Source organism: Zootoca vivipara, chromosome 7, assembly GCF_963506605.1.
Source record: "Zootoca vivipara chromosome 7, rZooViv1.1, whole genome shotgun sequence".
Classification (NCBI taxonomy): domain Eukaryota; kingdom Metazoa; phylum Chordata; class Lepidosauria; order Squamata; family Lacertidae; genus Zootoca; species Zootoca vivipara.
Genome location: NC_083282.1, coordinates 62,249,791 through 62,268,132, shown reverse-complemented (window position 1 = coordinate 62,268,132; position 18,342 = coordinate 62,249,791). Strand labels below are relative to the sequence as shown.

Genomic DNA, 18,342 nt, shown 5'->3' with positions numbered 1-18,342 from the left:
ACGTATCCATGGTGGCTCCCCGTGGGTTTTAGAAACCTGATTTTCCAGCATTCTACAACTCACATAAAGGCGTCACTTCACCTCCTGCAAGTGGGAAGACAAGGAGAAATGGCAAAGTGGGGTGGTGAAGGAGCAAGATTAGGACTAAGCCCCCACCTCTGGTTATGTTTATGTAGGGGTGTGTGCAAGCACACACACACTTTGGACAAGAGAAATGGGAAGATAATAAAATAGTACGTTCATTCCCACATGTAAAAGTTCTGCACTTACTGTCTTTTGTGGTCTGAGGCAGATCAAGGAGGTCGTGAAATCTATGCAAGACTCTGACAGCATAGAAGAATCGGAACTGGACACAAAAGTTATTCATGAGGTACCAGTTTACCCAAAATTTTAGATTATTATGGTATGTCACATAAGTCGAAGAGCCTGGATGTAGATAATCACCCTTTTCAAATTTGGGGTTCTCTTTAGCCCTATGTGAAGAAGTAGTTGCTGATGTTTTTTTCTTAAATAACATGACCCTTTCAGTGCAACTTTAATTGGGTAGGTGATGATGGAAGATGAAATGAATGACATGTTTCCAGTTGAAACATACTACTTTATCTCAATGTCTGCTCATTGCATTGTCTAAAAAGGCACACTGAGCAGTTCATAGTCAGCAGAATGGGAATAAATATGTGCCCCTTACTTGAGTATTGCAATTTTTTGCTAAATATTTCTAGGTATACCTATAGCTGACTCAAATATTCATCATGCTTTGCTATACCCAATGTGAGACTCAGAATGCATTCTTCTTGTAAGGGTAAAATGTTCTTCTGTGATGTTCTATTTATATTTAAAAGCGCACAAAGATCTGGCCAGTTTATTTTTTAGGAATACAAGATTCTAAGGTGTATAGCCCACTTAGTTTTGGGGGTGACAAGGGAGATCATGTCATTTTATATAGCATCAGAAACTCTTCATTTTGAAGGGAAGGTGGAGAAATGGGAGAATTTTGTTGAACTTTGAATGGCTTTTTTCATTGACTCTTCAACAGTGGGGACCTATTGTTTTCACTGCTTAAAAATTTGTTTCTACTGAGAAACTCCATTTTGTTAAAGCTCCCCACTGACAATAAAAATTCACCCCAAAATATCACACAGTGCTCTGTGACTGCTGTTCTTTGGACACTGATTTCTTGTGTTAAAGCAAATATGTTGCTGTTTCCTTTCTAAAACCAAATTTATTTCTGTATGAAATAAAATTTAAATCTCTACCAATCTGAGAAAATCTTCTTACCTGTCTTCTAGCACTGGCAAGTCATAAAAATGTTGACTTCACTGGTGCACTGGAGCTCCAATGAATCTATTAAAGCTGAAAACTAGCACATAAACTGGTTTATCTAACACTAATTTTTCTGTTGCAAAATTAAATTCTGGGTAGGTGTAGTCTCCCTATTCTTCTTAGCTTGTCTCTAGGGTCCTGCATTACGTATTGCAATGCTTCTGGATGAGTATAGGACACATTTGTCTATTACGTTTGTACTTTGTGGTAGTGCCCATGTCTCTCCCCCCTGCTTTCATTTTATCCTCACCAAAACCTTGTCAGCAGCCAGTTTGGGAAAACATGTGTTTACCAGGATACTTGAAGAAGAGCAGGAGAGTGTTTTCAGCACTTGAGAAGCTAGCAATTGTAGCAGTTGCCTGGTATGCATTTCTGCAATCTGTGATTGAAATGCATGCCCTTTCTTACCAGTGAGAATACTTATGCTTGCTATCAGCACCCCATTCAGCGTAAGCACATGAGTTCAGCATGATTCTCTGGTCCCTGGAGGGGCACGGTTATGCCTTTGCAGGGGGACTTTGTAGAAAATGCTAAGCTAGCAGACCCAGTGAAAACATGCATTTTTATTGCTAGGAATAGGATTGGACTTGTTTGCCGTGTTGCAGCTTAAATCACTAAATCATTGTACGGGGCAATTTGGGCCTCATTGAAGTGGCCATTTAGTGACTGGTCTCAGCTCAATCAGTTGGCGTGACGTTTCCTTGCAGGAGTCCAGATCCTTTCATAGTAGTGGATCTCGGAGTGGCAGTGCATCCCACAGAGACTCGTCCAGCACCCGCCATGACTCTGAGACAGAAGATGTGCTGTGGGATGATTTGCTTCACGGCCCCGAGTACCGCTCCTCCTACACCAGCGACAGCGAGGGGGCCAAAGGAAAAGACACAAAGGGCAGCAAACGTGATCTGAAGGAGGATGTTTTCCAGCAGGTCTGTAAGATGTGAAAGTGTTTCCCCCTGTGACTGTAAATTAAGTGAATGAAAAGCTAGAGTCAAACTGCCAAAATCTCCCCCTCAAGCAACATGGCGTGAAACTCCTTTGTCAGGAATTTCTGTTCACAAAAGTCACTTCTCTTTGCCACTTATCTGGGAGTGTGGCTGGGTTTGTGGTTCAGTTCTGGAGTATTCCCACTCAGCAGGAAACACAGTGTTAGCTTAGGCACATTCTGCTAGATGGCATCAACGATAAAAGGGCAGGGCTAAGGAGAAGATTTCCATGAATGGTGTGGGAGACTTGAATCTTGGTGCATGGCAGTGATCTTTCAAGTGCCAGAGTCCCAGCAATGGCTATGGGGCATTGCAGAGTTATATTCCCTAAGCCTTCTACTAAAGAGATTTATCAAAGTGAAAGGAGTTTTGTTTGTCAAATTGGGGGGAAATTCTGATATGTACCTGTGACATTAGCAGAGTTTACATATGTAAATAAATGCACTCTCTGGAGAAGCAGAAGTATAAAATATTGTGTCCTTCAAGTGCTCAGAAAATGTGATACTATTGGGGGAAGCCACACTGATTCAAAGCAGCAAATGATAAAACAAGTGTGTATTTATCGCACACAAAATATTTCAGGGAGACTCTGATTATAGAGCCTCATAGAGCTGGTGAAAGCTGCTTGTTCTCAGAATTATTTAGCCCTTCAACCTGCATAATATTAAAGCCATCTGTATGTTATTATAGGCAATGATGGCATCCAAAGTGTGCAGTAAGGACAGAGCCTGGAGCTTTGAAGGCTGTTCATGCATATTCAAAAAGGGTCCATCTCTTGAACAGTGAAGTTGGACATCATAGTGGCAAAGTGTTTGCTATTGTGTCACTAAAGCTACTGTTTTGAAGCTATTTCCCCCCATGTTAGAGACAGATTTTCCAGAATGTGGCTCCAAGATGTGTTTTTTCCCTCAGAACCACTTGTTCTGGTTACAAAACACAAACCCAGCCTCTACCAAAGTGAGTGCTCTCATCTGGGAGGGGAATGAGTGCAAGAAGGTGGACATGTCTGTGCTGGAGATCAGTGGGATCATCATGAGCAAGGTAAGGGTTACGTGCATTGTGTATTTTGGGAGGAAAAACATGACATTTATTTTCTGTGCATCTTGGGGTCAGGTTTAATGTGCTATCATTGCTGTATACAAACAATTAAAATTGCTCCAAGTTGTCCCCCACCTTAGCAACTCCTGATGAAACACGGCAGGTGGACCGTAATATGGACACCCAAGGCTGGGGGAGACTGCAGCAGCCATTTAATTGTAAGGAGAAATGTGGTCAACAAAAGCTTACCATAATATATGTAGTTACAGGAAGGTAGCCATGTTGGTCTGGGGTAGTTGAAACAAAATAAATCCCTCCCCTTCCAGTAGCACCTTAGAGACCAACCAAGTTTGTAATTGGTATGAGCTTTCGTGGGCATGCACACTTCTTCAGATATATTCTTCAGTATCTGAAGAAGTGTGCATGCCCACGAAAGCTCATACCAATTACAAACTTGGTTGGTCTCTAAGGGGCTACTTGAAGAATTTTTTTAAAAAAAAATTGTTTCATAATATATGTGTTCATTTATTAATGAACAGATTAATGCTACCATTCTGGAAATTGCTATAGGGAGAAATGTTTTTGGGGTGGGGGTGGGGTTAATGGTTAAAATGAAACATTTCTTGTAGGCTTTGAAATTTTGCTCTTGCTTTCCCTAACCAATAGGTCAATGCCTATCAGCAAGGAGCTGGTTACCAGTTGCTGGGAAATACTGTTACCATTGGCTTAGCTTTCCTTCCATTCCTCTATCGACTCTTCCACTCCAAGACCCTGGAGCAGTTATGGTCCCTTTCTCTAAAAGAACTTTTATATATCTTTTGCGGGGCTCCCACCATCCCTCCAGTCGTCGCCCTTTCAGCAATCATCTTCCTTGAGCGCCTGTGCCTCACCTGGATGTTTTTCTTCATGATGTGTGTTGCCGAGAGAACATACAAACAGGTTGGTCTGAACAATCAAGCCTTGGGGCAACTAGTAGGGCAGAAATGCCATGGCAGTGAAATGGTTGACACTGAAAGCACCAGCCTAATAATAATAATAATAATACCCCGCCCATCTAGCTGGGTTTCCCCAGCCACTCTGGGCAGCTTCCAACAAAATATTAAAATACAATACTCTGTTAAACATTAAAAGCTTCCCTAAACAGGGCTGCCTTCAGATGTCTTCTAAAAGTCTGGTAGTTGTTTTTCTCTTTGACATCTGGTGGGAGGGCGTTCCACAGGGCGGGTGCCACTACCGAGAAGGCCCTCTGCCTGGTTCCCTGTAACTTGGCTTCTCGCAGCAAGGGAACCGCCAGAAGGCCCTCGGCACTGGACCTCAGCGTCTGGGCAGAGCGTTGGGAGTGGAGACGCTCTTTCAGGTATACTGGACCGAGGCCATTTAGGGCTTTAAAGATGAGCACCAACACTTTGAATTGTGCTCGGAAACGTACTGGGAGCCAATGTAGATCTTCAAGACCAGTGTTATGTGGTCTTGGCGGCTGCTCCCAGTCACCAGTCTAGCTGCCACATTCTGGATTAGTTGTAGTTTCCAGGTCACCTTCAAAGGTAGACCCATATAGAGTGTATTGCAGTAGTCCAAGCGAGAGATAACTAGAGCATTGCACCACTCTGGCGAGACAGTCCGCGGGCAGGTAGGGTCTCAGCCTGCGTACCAGATGGAGCTGATAGACAGCTGCCCTGGACACAGAATTGACCTGCGCCTCCATGGACAGCTGTGAGTCCAAAATGACTCCCAGGCTGCGCACCTGGTACTTCAGAGGCACAGTTACCCCATTCAGGACCAGGGAGTCCTCCACACCTGCCCGCCTCCTGTCCCCCCAAAACAGTACTTCTGTCTTGTCAGGATTCAACCTCAATCTGTTAGCCGCCATCCATCCTCCAACCACCTCCAGGCACTCACACAGGACCTTCACTGGTTCTGATCTGAAAGAGAGGTAGAGCTAAGTATCACCCGCATATTGATGAACACCCAGCCCAAACCCCCTGATGATCTCTCCCAGTGGCTGCATGTAGATGTTAAAAAGCATGGGGGAGAGGACCGAACCCTGAGGCACCCCACAGGTGAGTGCCCAGCGGTCTTAACACTCATCCCCCACCACCACTTTCTGAACACTGCCCAGGAGGAAGGAGCGGAACCACTGTATAGCAATGTCCCCAGCTCCCAGCCCCTCTAGGCGGTCCAGAAGGATGTTATGGTTGATGGTCTCCTTCACTTCCTTTCTCCCCGATAGCCTCTAGTATCGCAAAATGGGTGTGATGTTACTGGGTTGCATCTTCCCCTCTGCATGCAAGTGGCAGCTTGTGGAAAGAGTCTAGATGGATTATGTTTTCCTCATTTGACACCTTGCAGGAATGTGTTTCCTAACCTGGAGAAATGTTATTGAATGGTTCCTTAGCATATTGTTTTTTAACCTGACTGCAGTAATGGTAAGAGGAGGATCTGGTTGTGAGTCCTAAGCGACATTAAAGTGCATTTTGTCATGACAGAAACTTACTTTTCTTTTACAGCGGTTTTTGTTTGCAAAACTTTTTAGCCATATCACTTCTGCTCGGAAAGCCAGGAAGTATGAAATCCCTCACTTTAGACTCAAGAAAGTTGAAAACATTAAGATCTGGCTATCACTCCGGTCCTACCTAAAGGTGCGTCTAAAAGCATTAGCATCTCAGCCTAAACAGAAGATTCCAGTTGCTACTGTATGTTTTCAAAGGAGTGAGACGCCCTGCCTCCTTTGTACAAAAACTCTGAAAGAGCCTGCTGCCTAGGACTGTGCTGCTGTTTTCAAGTGAGTGAGCGTTCCACCAAGCACTGAGTGAGATCAGCCCCATCTCCCTTGTGGCAAAATTTAAGAAAGGACCTGCCACAAGGGATTGCATGTTGCACTTGGTGAAGAGGTCTCTTCCCAGAGAGAAGGCATCAGCTGGCAATGGGCTGGTGCTTAGCAGCAATTTTTGATAGCTTTGAATTATTATGAGTCAGTTTTGAACTGCATTGTTTGTTGAATTGTTTGTTTTGCTTTATATGCTATTGTGTTTTTATAATTATGTTGATAGAAAATGTATGCCATTTTCTCAACAATGTTGAGCTCAAAGCAGCTCACAATAACAATAGCATTAAAATTAGCAAATGCTGAATCAAATAGAACTGTTTCTGTTGCTCTCGTTCTTGCACACTTTCCTGTTTTTATAATTCAATTTTTTGTGTGTGGCAGAGGCGAGGCCCACAGCGATCTGTCGACGTGGTTGTATCTTCCATATTCTTATTGGCTCTTTCCATTGCTTTCATATGCTGTGCACAGGTAAGATCTCAATCATTATTTGAAGATACAATGCTGATCACCAAATTTATATATTAATATAGTACTAATACAAACATCTGAGTTTGGGTGTATGATGCAATGTGAGGCGAGTTCCACCTCAAAGGGAAGAGTTTAAAGAACGAACTAAAAAGCTGGACCTGAATTTGCTTGTTTCTTCCTCCTTTTCAAACATTTTCCCAAACATTACTTTTAAAAAATGTAATCCAATGGGCAGGAGTCCCCACCCCCCACAAGTGATGTGTAAGCTGTTCCATAGGAATTCTTTGACTGAATAACAGGATAAAAACAATCCTCTCTCTTTTTTTAAAAAAGTAGGTTTATATCTAAAATTCCTTTTTGCTTTGGTACATTTCCTCTCCACAGAGGAGAGACCTTTATAGAGCAGGCGTGGGGAATCTCTGGCCTGTGTGCCTAATTAGCCCCAACACACACCTTGTTAGCCCAAGAGGCAGTTTCCCCCAGACCACAGCCACTTGTTCCACCCTGAAAGTTTATGTGATGTCAGGTGAGTGGAGACACAGTTGCCTGTGAACAAGTGGGAGCCTTGCCACCCGACCCCACCCCACTCACCATTCCCCCCTCTTTTCCTCCTAACCTAACACTGTATGTAACACTAATGTCTCACAACAAATGAAACTGATCTGTAGAAAACGCATCTTGAAAAAAGAGACAATGCACGTATTTTCATAAACTAAGAAATCTTTAATAAAAATATATTTTAAAAAAACACAAGTGGGAGCCTTAAAGTGGCAATGCACTCCCAATGGTGACACCAAGCCATCCTTACCAATGTACTACCAGTCAGCTGGGATTGCTTATGCCAGTGGTTCCCAACAGGTGGTCCGGGGACCCCCAGGGGTCCGCGAGCTATGCCAGAGGGGTCCGCAAGATGCTATTAGAATAAAAAATATATTAAATATATTTCGTATGATAACAGATTTTTTTGTTTTGGCCGCTTCCTGCATGAGCAGAGTCTAGCGCAAAACTAGAATTAGATAGAGGCAGTAGTTCTGCTGTATGCCATTAGGTGGCGCTTTACAAACACTACTGTTTTGCAAAGAGGCAGCACACGCATTCTACTGACGCTCACCTCCCCAAGATGCTTTGCGCACGTCGGCTTCATTTGTGTGCTACTGCACAGGTACCCTGTCTTCTCCTCCTCCCTGGCGCGCACTGCCTCTTTGCAAAACAGTAGTGTTTGTAAACAAAGCGTTGTTTTTCGCGGAAGCTACAGTTCGTGTAGTTAAAAATGGACCGTTGGTTAAAAAGTGGTTCATCTCATTAAGAACTGAAAATTAAAACTAACTGTATACTGATGGAGTACTCTGTTGTAACTGTAAAAACGTATAAATATAAAATATAAAAAGACTCTTAATTTAGCTCTCACTTTTTAATTTTAGGATTAGGAATTAATGGGGGTCCTTGTCACAATAGCGGCTCGATGAGGGGTCCTCGAGAAAATTTTGTTGGGAACCCCTGGCTTATGCTAATAACTTCCCCATGGTGGAACTCCATAGCTCATCCTAGCAGAAAGCAGAGGTTTAAGTCAGTGCCTATCAGCTCCCTGGAAACTCTGTAGCTATTTGATCCTTCCAGGGGCTTGCAAAGAGCGGACCAGGGCTCTTCGTAAGTTCCTTTCACCTTGCAAAGTGCCCTGTTTGGTGCTTTGAAGAGCCCATAATCAGCTGATTGGCTATGCAGGGTTTTGGGGTATGCTCCCACCACCTTACATGTGTTTGGCAGGTGGTGGCTTCACCCAGGCTTAGGGGAGTTAAGGATCTGGCCTGCTAGCCTCATCCAGTTCTCCACCTCTGTTATAGTGGCTGTTCTACATGCACTGGAGAAGCACCCAGCTGTTCTAAATGACACTTTAGAGAAGGTAGCATCTAAACTCAGTTACAGTAATTTCAGCTTCTTGCTTGCTTTAATAATCTATTTCATTACTGACAAGATATCCCAAGACAAAGCTGAACTCAAGTGGCCAAGCTAACAACTCAAGTCTTTGGTGTGGACACTTCCCACTCTGTCAGCTTTTTCTCTTCCCATAGTTTAGGTTCCTTGCTAGACTGGAGACAGTCATCTATTGCAAGATACAAACTCACAGGGGCATAATTCTGCCCTTGCTAAGCCCTCTGCTGTGACATATTATTAATTCAACTGAGAAACAGGGCAGGGAAGATGCTATAGAAGCTAATAGGGCAGGTAGGAGGAGTTATTTACATTTTCCTCACCTGCTAATTCTTTCCTACACCCCCCTTGCATTTCTGTTACTTTAAAAAACATGTTCGAGATTATTTTTTGCTTTTGTGTGAATGATACTGGTGTTCTTGCTGTGCAGGCTCTTTAAGTGCCCTACATTTTTTTCCTAAAGATAATCAGAGAAATATTTAAACAGGTACACAGTCGCATTGTGAGAAGAAATAAACTAAGTCCCCATTTTGTGCTATAGCAGCTGTTACAGCTAGTGATTTTTGTTTTGTTTTTCACAGGTTTTAAAAGGTCACAAGACATTCTTGAATGCTGCTTACAACTGGGAATTCCTCATCTGGGAAACAGCTCTGCTTCTCTTCTTGTTGCGTTTGGCATCCCTGGGCTCTGAGACCAACAAGAAATATAGTAATATTTCAATTCTACTCACTGAGCAGGTATTTTGCCTAACACATACCCTTCTTGTGATAAAAGGTTATCAAATACATAAACTAAAATCAATAACCTGGTCTGTTCACTAGAATTTATTTGCCACTTTGTTTGCCATTCATGCCTGTAAATATCCAAACTCTGATCTAGATCTTTGCACAGTTCACAAGTTAGTCTGTTACTTATCAACTTAAATCTGTATAAAATGAATTTATTAGATGTTGTTTTTTTGAAATTTATTAGTTTTGAAGAACAAGCTGGTTTTCAAGCCAGGTGCTTGAAGATATCGGGGTCATTTTGTTAATGGCTACAAAGTGCCACACTTGCACACTTAAAATGTAACAAAATCTCAGTGTTTAATTTTCATCTTTCAGACCCAGTGCATGGTCCGATAGCTTATGAGGCTACTGCCTTGCTGAAGCTAAGTAGGTCTGGGTCTTGTCAGGGCACGGATGGGTGAGCCCCTTGGGTACCAGATGTATGCTGCCTTTAGTTCTATAACAAAAGGCAGAATATAAATGATGCTGTATCCAATTCCTTGTATTCCTGCCCCCTTCCCAAGCTACAAATCTGCTTTACCTGCTACATGGACTCTTAAAACATACCCTTCATGAAGCACCTGTCTATGCAGCCAGGATTTGTTTAGACACCTGTCTTCTAGGTCTATCATCTCCCTTTCTCTGAGGTACCCATGTTTCTGGTAGAGAGACTAGCTTGTCTCTCATTTTGGTGTTAGGGTGTATTGTAATTTGCTGACCCTCCTTTGGTATGCAGGCAAATGGTTGTTTTTTTTTTTGGCAACTTCAAGCATTTTGTGGACTGCATCTGGGGTGTGTGTGTATTTTAAAGCTCCTTGTGGGGGCCTGTGTTTCCGCTGCTTTGCTTATGACTTGATGAAAAGCACCATGCTAATAAAAGGGCAAGTATTAAGTTACTTCAGTTAATAGTGCCTAAGGCTAAGGATGGATGAAGGAATGTTGCTTATGCTACAGCTGAGCATGCCTCCTATCCCTATAGGTAAAGGACAGACTTGGATCAATAAAAGATGTGAATTTTTTTAAAAAAATCTGTTGCAGATAAACTTATATCTTAAGATGGAAAAGAAGCCAAACAAGAAAGAACAGCTTACACTGGTGAACAACGTCTTAAAACTTTCTACCAAACTCCTGAAGGTGAGCAGTTCAGAACTATGTAACTTTTTGCCTATTTAATACTTGATAAATCTGATGTTTGACCATTTGAAGGGTATTTTTGTGGTGCCCATTTGGGAAGGGGCAGAGTATATACTTTGCATGAACATCTCAGGTTCAATGCTTGGCATTTCTAGGTAGGGATGGGAAATGTTGCTGTCTGAAACCCTGAAGAGTCAGTGTGAACAGTGCTGACCTAAATGGTCCAATGTGCCTATCAGCGTAAAGCAACTTCCCATGTTCCTAAGCAAGACCAGCCCGTTAACTTTCCTTTTCTGATGGCAGGAGTTAGATACTCCATTTAGACTGTATGGCCTGACAATGAATCCCTTAATCTACAACATTACTCGTGTGGTGATCCTGTCTGCAGTCTCTGGTGTTATAAGTGATCTACTGGGATTCAACATTAGAGTAAGTATTGATGTGTCTGCATGCAGAGTGGCTAGTTCAGTTCGGTGTTTTTCTGTACTCAAGTTCATACACTGAAGTACCGTCTTCCCTTCCTATGGCCTTGGTGATGCTGCAACAGATACTGTTACCAATGAAACCAGCAATTGGGCCTCACGATTCTGGACCTTCAGTTTAAAACCCAACCAAACCAATCCAAATCAGAGAAGGTGCTCAGTTTAAATCATTGGTTTATGCTTCTCCATGTGTGTAGCCTGCAAATAATAACCCAGGACCTTATAAGAAAAAGGAACAGTGATCTGACAGTTGCTTGTATATGCTTTAACAGGCTTACGTTTTGAAAAATGAAACTGTTTTGTAGACTGATTTTTTTTTAAATGCAATTGTTAAGCTACTTTCCTGATTTAATGCTTAATATATGGCTACTTGTTTTTTAGTTGTGGAAAATCAAACCGTGACTTGAAGAAGAAAGAAGCTTGGGCCCTTGTCCAGTGCCACAAGAGTTATCAGCAGTCCTGCATGGGCTTGGTATGGCGTTTGAAGGTGCTTCTCTCATTTTAGTAGTCCTCACATCTCATGTCTTTCATACATTCTGTCAAGACCAGAATAAATTTTATTCTCAGTGAGGCCATGGCTTGAAGAAATGGTTAAATACACCTTAGTAAACGGGCTTCTTAGAATAAAGTTATCTGACAAACCTGCAGCTCCCATGGAGTGCAGTAGTGTGAAATCATACAACAGATATTTGTTGCATAAACAAAACCACTGCAACAAGCCAGTCATTTTCCGACTTGAAAAGGCTTGCTGTTAAGTCATTTGTAAGGGGAACAGAACTTAATGCATACTACAAACATGTTAAGGGACATGTTTTTAAAATGAGGTGGCCGAGCATAGTTCTAAGTTCAGAGAGGTGCTTGTTTTTGGCAGAATTACCTCCTTTTGGTAGCTTGCTCTTGACCTACTTCAAAGTGCCTCCAATAAAATTTTCTTGAATGGCACTAGACTTAGCAGCAGAAGCTGCTGGAGGCCTTGCCTACTGATGTTGATTTATAAGAGAAGGAAATTATATACTCAACTTGTGGTGATGGATTTTTATCTCCAGGCATACAGCAGTTGCTTAGGAACACACAAACAGCTCCAGAAGGTGGCTTTCAGTAGGCCTGCCACACACACCAGGAGAGATGATAGTTTTTATATGATTAGCATTCTTCAAATAACTCATTATGTGAACTCAGACTGATCTGAACAAGCAAAGCAATCTCTCCATGAGAGAATACAGCAATGTTTATATGCTTCCAGAGAGAGCAGATATTTTACAGTATTTAAGAGGCAATTAGAACCAAATTTCTGCTGGGATAGATTACAACACCCATTGCTGGCATTTAGCTGCACGGAAAGTGGGTTGGACCTGAAAATTTTCCCACTGCAGTGAGCTATTGATTAAAGAACTTTACACGCAATCCTTCCCAAGTAGGGTAAGTATTAGGGCTATGGACTGCTTCACACAAGAAAATTTTCTATGACTCTACTGATTTCCACATATGGTATACATATGGTTTACCATACATAAATATTTAGAACCTACATTGCAGCTTCTGAATGTACATGCAGCAAACCCATATTTCTATGTTTTTCTATTTGAGATATAATTTTATTCCTAAATCCACATACAAATATGTGAAGTAACTCTAAAAGGGCTTACCGAATTATCACTGAGTGGTTGGTTGCTGTCACTAGTATGTATGGAATAGTTGAATATTTTTAAAATCAGCACTGCCTGTAGCATCTTAAGCAAGATATACTTTGTATATGATACTGTTTATACAAACAGATTTGTATAAACTGTTTATTGTCATACAATCAGGTCCAACTAAATGTTAGTAATGTGGATGAATAAAACAAGTAATGTAAACACCGAAGTTTTGCTATATTCTTTGCTGATAACAACCACTGTGTTTACAGGTAAAAGGGCCATTTGTGAGAGATGTGTTGGCTGTAGGTGGAAGGTTAATTTTACATTGTGCTACAGCTGTGAGAAAAGTAAATTAAACCTTTGAGATGTTTCTACACAAGCAGAAGCATGAACAATGAATGCTATTGTATTTTAGAATTTTTGAACTTGTACCTTCCTACTGTTCCTGATCTTTTACATCCAATCTAGAGTTATAATGTAGCAGGTGGCTAACACAGTCTGACTCTGCCCAATAGTTTTTTTTGTGGCCCTGCAAACCCTCCCACCCATTTCTCTTACTCCATAATTTGATTCTGTAATGTCAAAACAGTTTTGTGATCTCCAAATTTTTCCCCTTTTGAAAAATGGTCATGTCCGCATTTACACAGTGTTAGCTGGGCCCAATGCAGCCCTTGGCCTGAAAAAATTATATACCCTTGTTCTAATGCATAAAATACTGAAGAGGTGATATTTTCATAAAGTACAGTACTCCAGAAGCCATGAACTAGAGTCTCTTTTTAATGTATCTATATAAAAAATAATGAGCGATTTACAGGTCTCTTTCTAATCAGAACCTTAGAAGTGTATATATAAAGGTGCTGTACAATATATAAACATTTACATCCAGTACAACCATAGGTTTCTCAACATTCCAAGGCCACATTGCTAAAGTCATTTTATGCAGTTAAGTACAGATACAAAGTCTCTGGGTAGAAGGGCTCACATCAAACAGAGGACAACAAATTAGGTCACGCCATTAAAGGTTAAATTGCATATGGATAATGATTACTTGCTGAATAATGGAGGGGGGAACCATTTTAGTTTTACTAAGTCATCTTGATATTTCTGCAGTTTTCATTCAACACTATTCTGTGACAGAGTATAAGAGAATCTTGAAGGGATGTTTCATGATGTTTGTCAAGGTATTTAAACTACATAGGCTAACTCAAGTATTAAATATTTTCACAGTAATTTTCTACAATATTTGCACATACGTCCTACAGCAACTTGAGTTCTTAAATGAGAGAACAAAAGACACTTAAAAAACAATTTTCTTAATATTAAGAGTTTAACCAGTTGTTAGTCTTTTAAAAAAACAATTTCCTCTTAAGAACTGGTTTGTCTTGGTAGCATCACACCACAGAAATGCTTAGGAAAACCAAGTCCAAAGAATATAGGCATTTTAAAAACCTCCTGTTCAAAACAGGAATTCATATGAGCCACATTAAACTTTTAAAAACTCAGGGAAATTAATAAGCAACAGAGATATTGTTGGGATGTGAAAACACCATTTAAAAATAAAAAGCACAAACTCATGTGGAACTGTAAGATACTGTAAATTCACAGCCAACATACATACACCTTGCACAAATTCTTAAAAAGGTGAACAGATGTTCTAACATAACTTAAATGTGCATCATCACACCAGTATATGTTTCTGGGTGCCACATGAGTAACAATCCATCATGAAAGTGCAGGACTATTGCACAATAGACAACCTTGCACCTTTCAATTTCCCATTCTGACCAGCACCATCATGCATCCTATTGAGGGTCTGATTACAGGTACGTTTATGCTTTTGACTTTTCCTTCTCAAGCATTTTCACTGTCACTGCAATGGTCAGCTTGAGAGGTGGTGGTGGTGGTGGTGGTGAGGAAAGGGCTAATCGACAGCTTTCTAGAGACCTAGTGCTTTTAAATGGGCAATTGGATGTCACTTATGTCAGTTGCCTCTGATCAAGCTAGCAGGATAAGCACAGCAACAGTCACACAGGGACAGTCATACAAAACCAGTAACAATAGCACCAAGCAAGTACACCTCTTGAAGTAGTATTCCAGGCTTCAATTGTGAAATCATATCTCACACAGACAGCATCAAAGGAATTTCATTCTTCAGCAATCACAGTCCATTTCAAGAGTTCACAGGATTACCACTATCCTAGATATCTGCACCAATCTATTCCCCAGCACACTCTAAGCTTTCAGACCCAACAGGGCTAGGGGAAAAGGGTATGTCAGCAATCGAGTTGAATGCAAAGCAATAATCTTCTGAAAGTGACATCGCTAAAGCCCTCTGTGGCAAGCCTGTAGTTACTACGACACAATGCCAACTTCACCTGTTCTCCAGAATAAGGCTGAGCAGTGTCATGCAAAAGTGAAAATGGAACAGAAATGGTAAAACTTTGAGCAGATAGATGGGCTCTATACAGATAAATATTTCCAAACAGCAATGGGAATGACTTTTCTCTTTTTCCTACTGGTTCAGGGGAAATGACACAGTAACAGTAGTTACTGCACATGCAAAGAACTACACATGCAATGGAAGTGGAGAAGCTTGTCTCATTCAGTTCAACAGAGCAGTAAAACTGCCTAGAGTGCAACTGATAAAAAGAAAGGGTTAATAGGTCAGCAAAACAAGGAATGCCACCATTAGATTTTTTTTTAATGCTTGGACATTACTGTGCAAGAAAAACATTACTGTGCATTTTTTTTCTTTAGTAGATAGGGATTTCACAGTATAGAGGGGAGAGGAAGGGAGAAGAATGTTAGCAGTAGTAGACTTCTTAAAAGGCAATATTAACAATGTGTCCTTAATTTGCAGACATCCTTTTGCCACAGTGCTGCTATGCTGGAAGGAACTTGTTTTGACCCATCTCAAACACACACACACACCATGCAAAAAGCAAAACAAGCTCAAAACACTAAAGAACTTGCAGAACTTATTAACCAGACATTGCATTAAGACATTCCCAAAACAAACACACACAAGCAATGAAAGTTCCATTACAAAACATTCTGCATGTTTGAGAAATCATCACTTATACACTAGCTAACAGAACAGGTAAAAAAAGGACTGGAAGAGAAACTAATGGATGAAGGAAAGAAAGTAAGTTTAAGAAGAAAGGGGAAAGAGTAAAATACGAGTTGCCAGGGTGGAACCAGAAAAAGGAAATCTTGTTAAAAAAAATAAAATTGGAGAACAAGACTTGAAAGCTGGAAGAAAGAAGTCTAATACAATTAAAGAGCCTACTGGAGGGGGGAACTCCCTGACAAAATATGGAAATCTTTGATTTAGGGTAACATAAGGGGCGTGGATCAAACTCTTTGCTGAAATGGATCAAACTCACAAAAGCTCATTCAGAGGCTGCCAAATCCATTGCTAGAATGATGTAAAATTCAAAGTCTCCATTCTTGCAGCTTGCCATCTCCTCAAATCCCATCACAATTAACTTACACATCTGAGGTGCAAATGTGCTCCACTGTTAACATTCCTCACTATCATATTTACACTTACGCGGAAGTAAGAGAAGAACATAAAAAAATGGAAAACAAAGTAAGGTAACAGACTTCCAGTAATAGCGATAAGCAAGGACAATTCTTGAGAATTTGACTTTGGTGGATTGGTTTACTCTGCTGTGTTTTAAGATCTTGAATTTTGAGCCAAGGCAGGAAATATTCAAGTGTTTAGACAGCATTAAGCAAAAAACAACAACCAAACAACAGATGGGAGATGCTGACAAACAGCATGGCATTAAGCTTGAAAGCATATGCACACTCTGCATGTTTAATGTTAAAAGTGCTTGTTAAAAAATAAAAATAAGGATATAATTTTGTGGCAATCCTGAAGCCACTTCAATTTAATCACACTGGAATTAAGAGAACTGTTGTGATTTTAAAACTAATCATCTTTCAGATTTAAACTTGTATCACATATTTTAAAGATAGAACTGACAACTCAAGGTAGTTAAGAGAGCAAATGACAAAAAAGCACATATAAAGGGGCACTGTCCTGTTTAAAGTTATTATGCTGGTATTGACAGGTTTGAGGAGGGTGGAAGAGAGCTTTGTGAAAAAAGGCATTTGGGGCATGTTTGCTCCCTGACTCCAGAGAGCCAAGAAAACCAAGCACATCTAACTTCTTGCTTGAGCAGCGAGAACTCAGAAATATTCCCTATGTAAACATGCAGCATGCTTGAGTAAATACTCATTTTAACTCCCCCCCCCTTTTCTGTGGCAGTGGAAAATGCAGAAGATTCAACAGGATACAGTAGATAACTTGGCACAAGAACAAGAGTAGTGAGTCATGATTACACTGATAATAGGCATTAAATAATTTTGTTCATTATCTCACAATACTATCAGAAAGCCTTAGCAGTGCAACATCAGGAGCAGCAGGACACCACCTTCAAAGGGACCAAAGGACAGCAGCTTTTGAAGAGTTTCATATATGCAATCCAAAAGGTCCTTCATGCAGCCTAATTTAACTTCCAATCAAATGTACTTTCTGTTCATCACAGTGTCTGAAAAAATGACAGTTTTGTGAAAAGAAAAACTGTTTTAAGTGGCCACATTAGAAACCTGATTAAAATATGTTCTAAAAAAAGGTTGTCAGTCAAACCCGTTTGTCAGTCACACCTGTTGCTTTTGTGACTCTGCTTGCACTTGGTACCTTCCAAGGTCCAGGAGTTATAGCTTTCTTCACAGGAGATCTGCTCTCAGTTTTGAAAACTCCATCCTCTTTGGTTTTATCAGCTGGCTCCAAGTCATTGTCTCTGTATTTGTTCAGGACAACAGGCTCTTCTGCTTCAAGCCTAGTGTTGTTATTCCCCAAAAGTACTGAATCATCAGGAAGACCTGCCATTTCTAATTGGTTAGAGCTTTTAATTTTTTCATCTTCCAGTGTTTTCTTTCTAAGCTGATTAGCCTCAGAAAGCGGAAGAGAATGCTCCTCTGACTTATAATGTGCTGTCTCTGAAGGGTATTTCTCATCCTTCCCAGATATGTTTTGCTTTGTGACTTTTATGCCTCCTAATTTCACTTTTTCTATTGGTAGCACAGTTGTGTGCTTTTCACTAACAGGTGTTCCACTTTTAAATTCTGTTAATCTTTGCTCTGTGTTCAGATTATCTCTGCTTCTTTCTTTCTTTGGATATTTCTGGGGACTGGCAGATCTGCCTCTCTTTTCCTTGACAGGGACTTTCCCAGTATCTGCACTCTCAGTGGTTCCCAGGTGCTTCTTGTCACGTCTTTTGGGACTTTCTGGCTGGTCTAAGCAACCCTTGGTGGTTTTTTTAGACTCACCCATTCGAGGGCTATTGCATGGTGCTTGATTATGGCCTTTGGAAGTACTATTGCTCAACTTTTTTGGGCTGGCTGATCTGCCTCTGCTGGTTGCATTGCCCACTGCCAACTGTGCAGTACTGTGTACCACCTTATCACCTGGACTGGAGGGGTGGTCCCGTTTGTTCACATTCTTTTGTGCAGAACTTGCATTTTTAATCTCCAAGTGGTTTTCCATTAAAGTGCTTTTCTTTTCAGGCACAGTTTTCTTCAGTTCTTCCAGTTTCTCAGGCATCTGGACTTTCACTAAAGCTTCTTCTGGTCCTGGCAAATGAGATGCTTCAGATGTGGAAGCAGAATGTGAAGATGAGGGAAGTGGTGTCTGTTCACCGTGTGTTACACTTGAGGACGTTGGATTCAAACTATCCAGATCAC

The 18,342-nt window shown here is 41.0% G+C and overlaps 2 protein-coding genes across 8 annotated transcripts in view; one reads left to right on the top strand and one right to left on the bottom strand.

The window, feature by feature from the left end:
* Positions 1 to 11,908, top strand: part of PHTF1 (putative homeodomain transcription factor 1) — a 25,004-nt gene extending 13,096 nt beyond the window's left edge. For 2 of the 4 annotated variants that reach the window (XM_035122264.2, XM_035122267.2), the window contains 9 exons: positions 293 to 370; positions 2,031 to 2,249; positions 3,219 to 3,347; positions 4,011 to 4,283; positions 5,852 to 5,983; positions 6,553 to 6,639; positions 9,150 to 9,305; positions 10,374 to 10,469; positions 10,773 to 10,973. In XM_035122264.2, the coding sequence (XP_034978155.1) occupies positions 293 to 370; positions 2,031 to 2,249; positions 3,219 to 3,347; positions 4,011 to 4,283; positions 5,852 to 5,983; positions 6,553 to 6,639; positions 9,150 to 9,305; positions 10,374 to 10,469; positions 10,773 to 10,973 (1,371 nt within the window). Of the gene's footprint in view, positions 1 to 292; positions 371 to 2,030; positions 2,250 to 3,218; positions 3,348 to 4,010; positions 4,284 to 5,851; positions 6,127 to 6,552; positions 6,640 to 9,149; positions 9,306 to 10,373; positions 10,470 to 10,772; positions 10,974 to 11,332 lie in introns of those variants that run through there. The other 2 variants (XM_035122266.2, XR_004693018.2) reach the window with 2 other exon arrangements.
* Positions 10,060 to 18,342, bottom strand: part of MAGI3 (membrane associated guanylate kinase, WW and PDZ domain containing 3) — a 141,471-nt gene continuing 133,188 nt past the window's right edge. For 2 of the 4 annotated variants that reach the window (XM_035122261.2, XM_060277153.1), the window contains exon 21: positions 10,060 to 18,342. In XM_035122261.2, coding sequence (XP_034978152.2) covers positions 17,240 to 18,342 — 1,103 coding nt within the window. In that variant the 3' untranslated portion in view covers positions 10,060 to 17,239. The other 2 variants (XM_060277154.1, XM_035122263.2) reach the window with 2 other exon arrangements.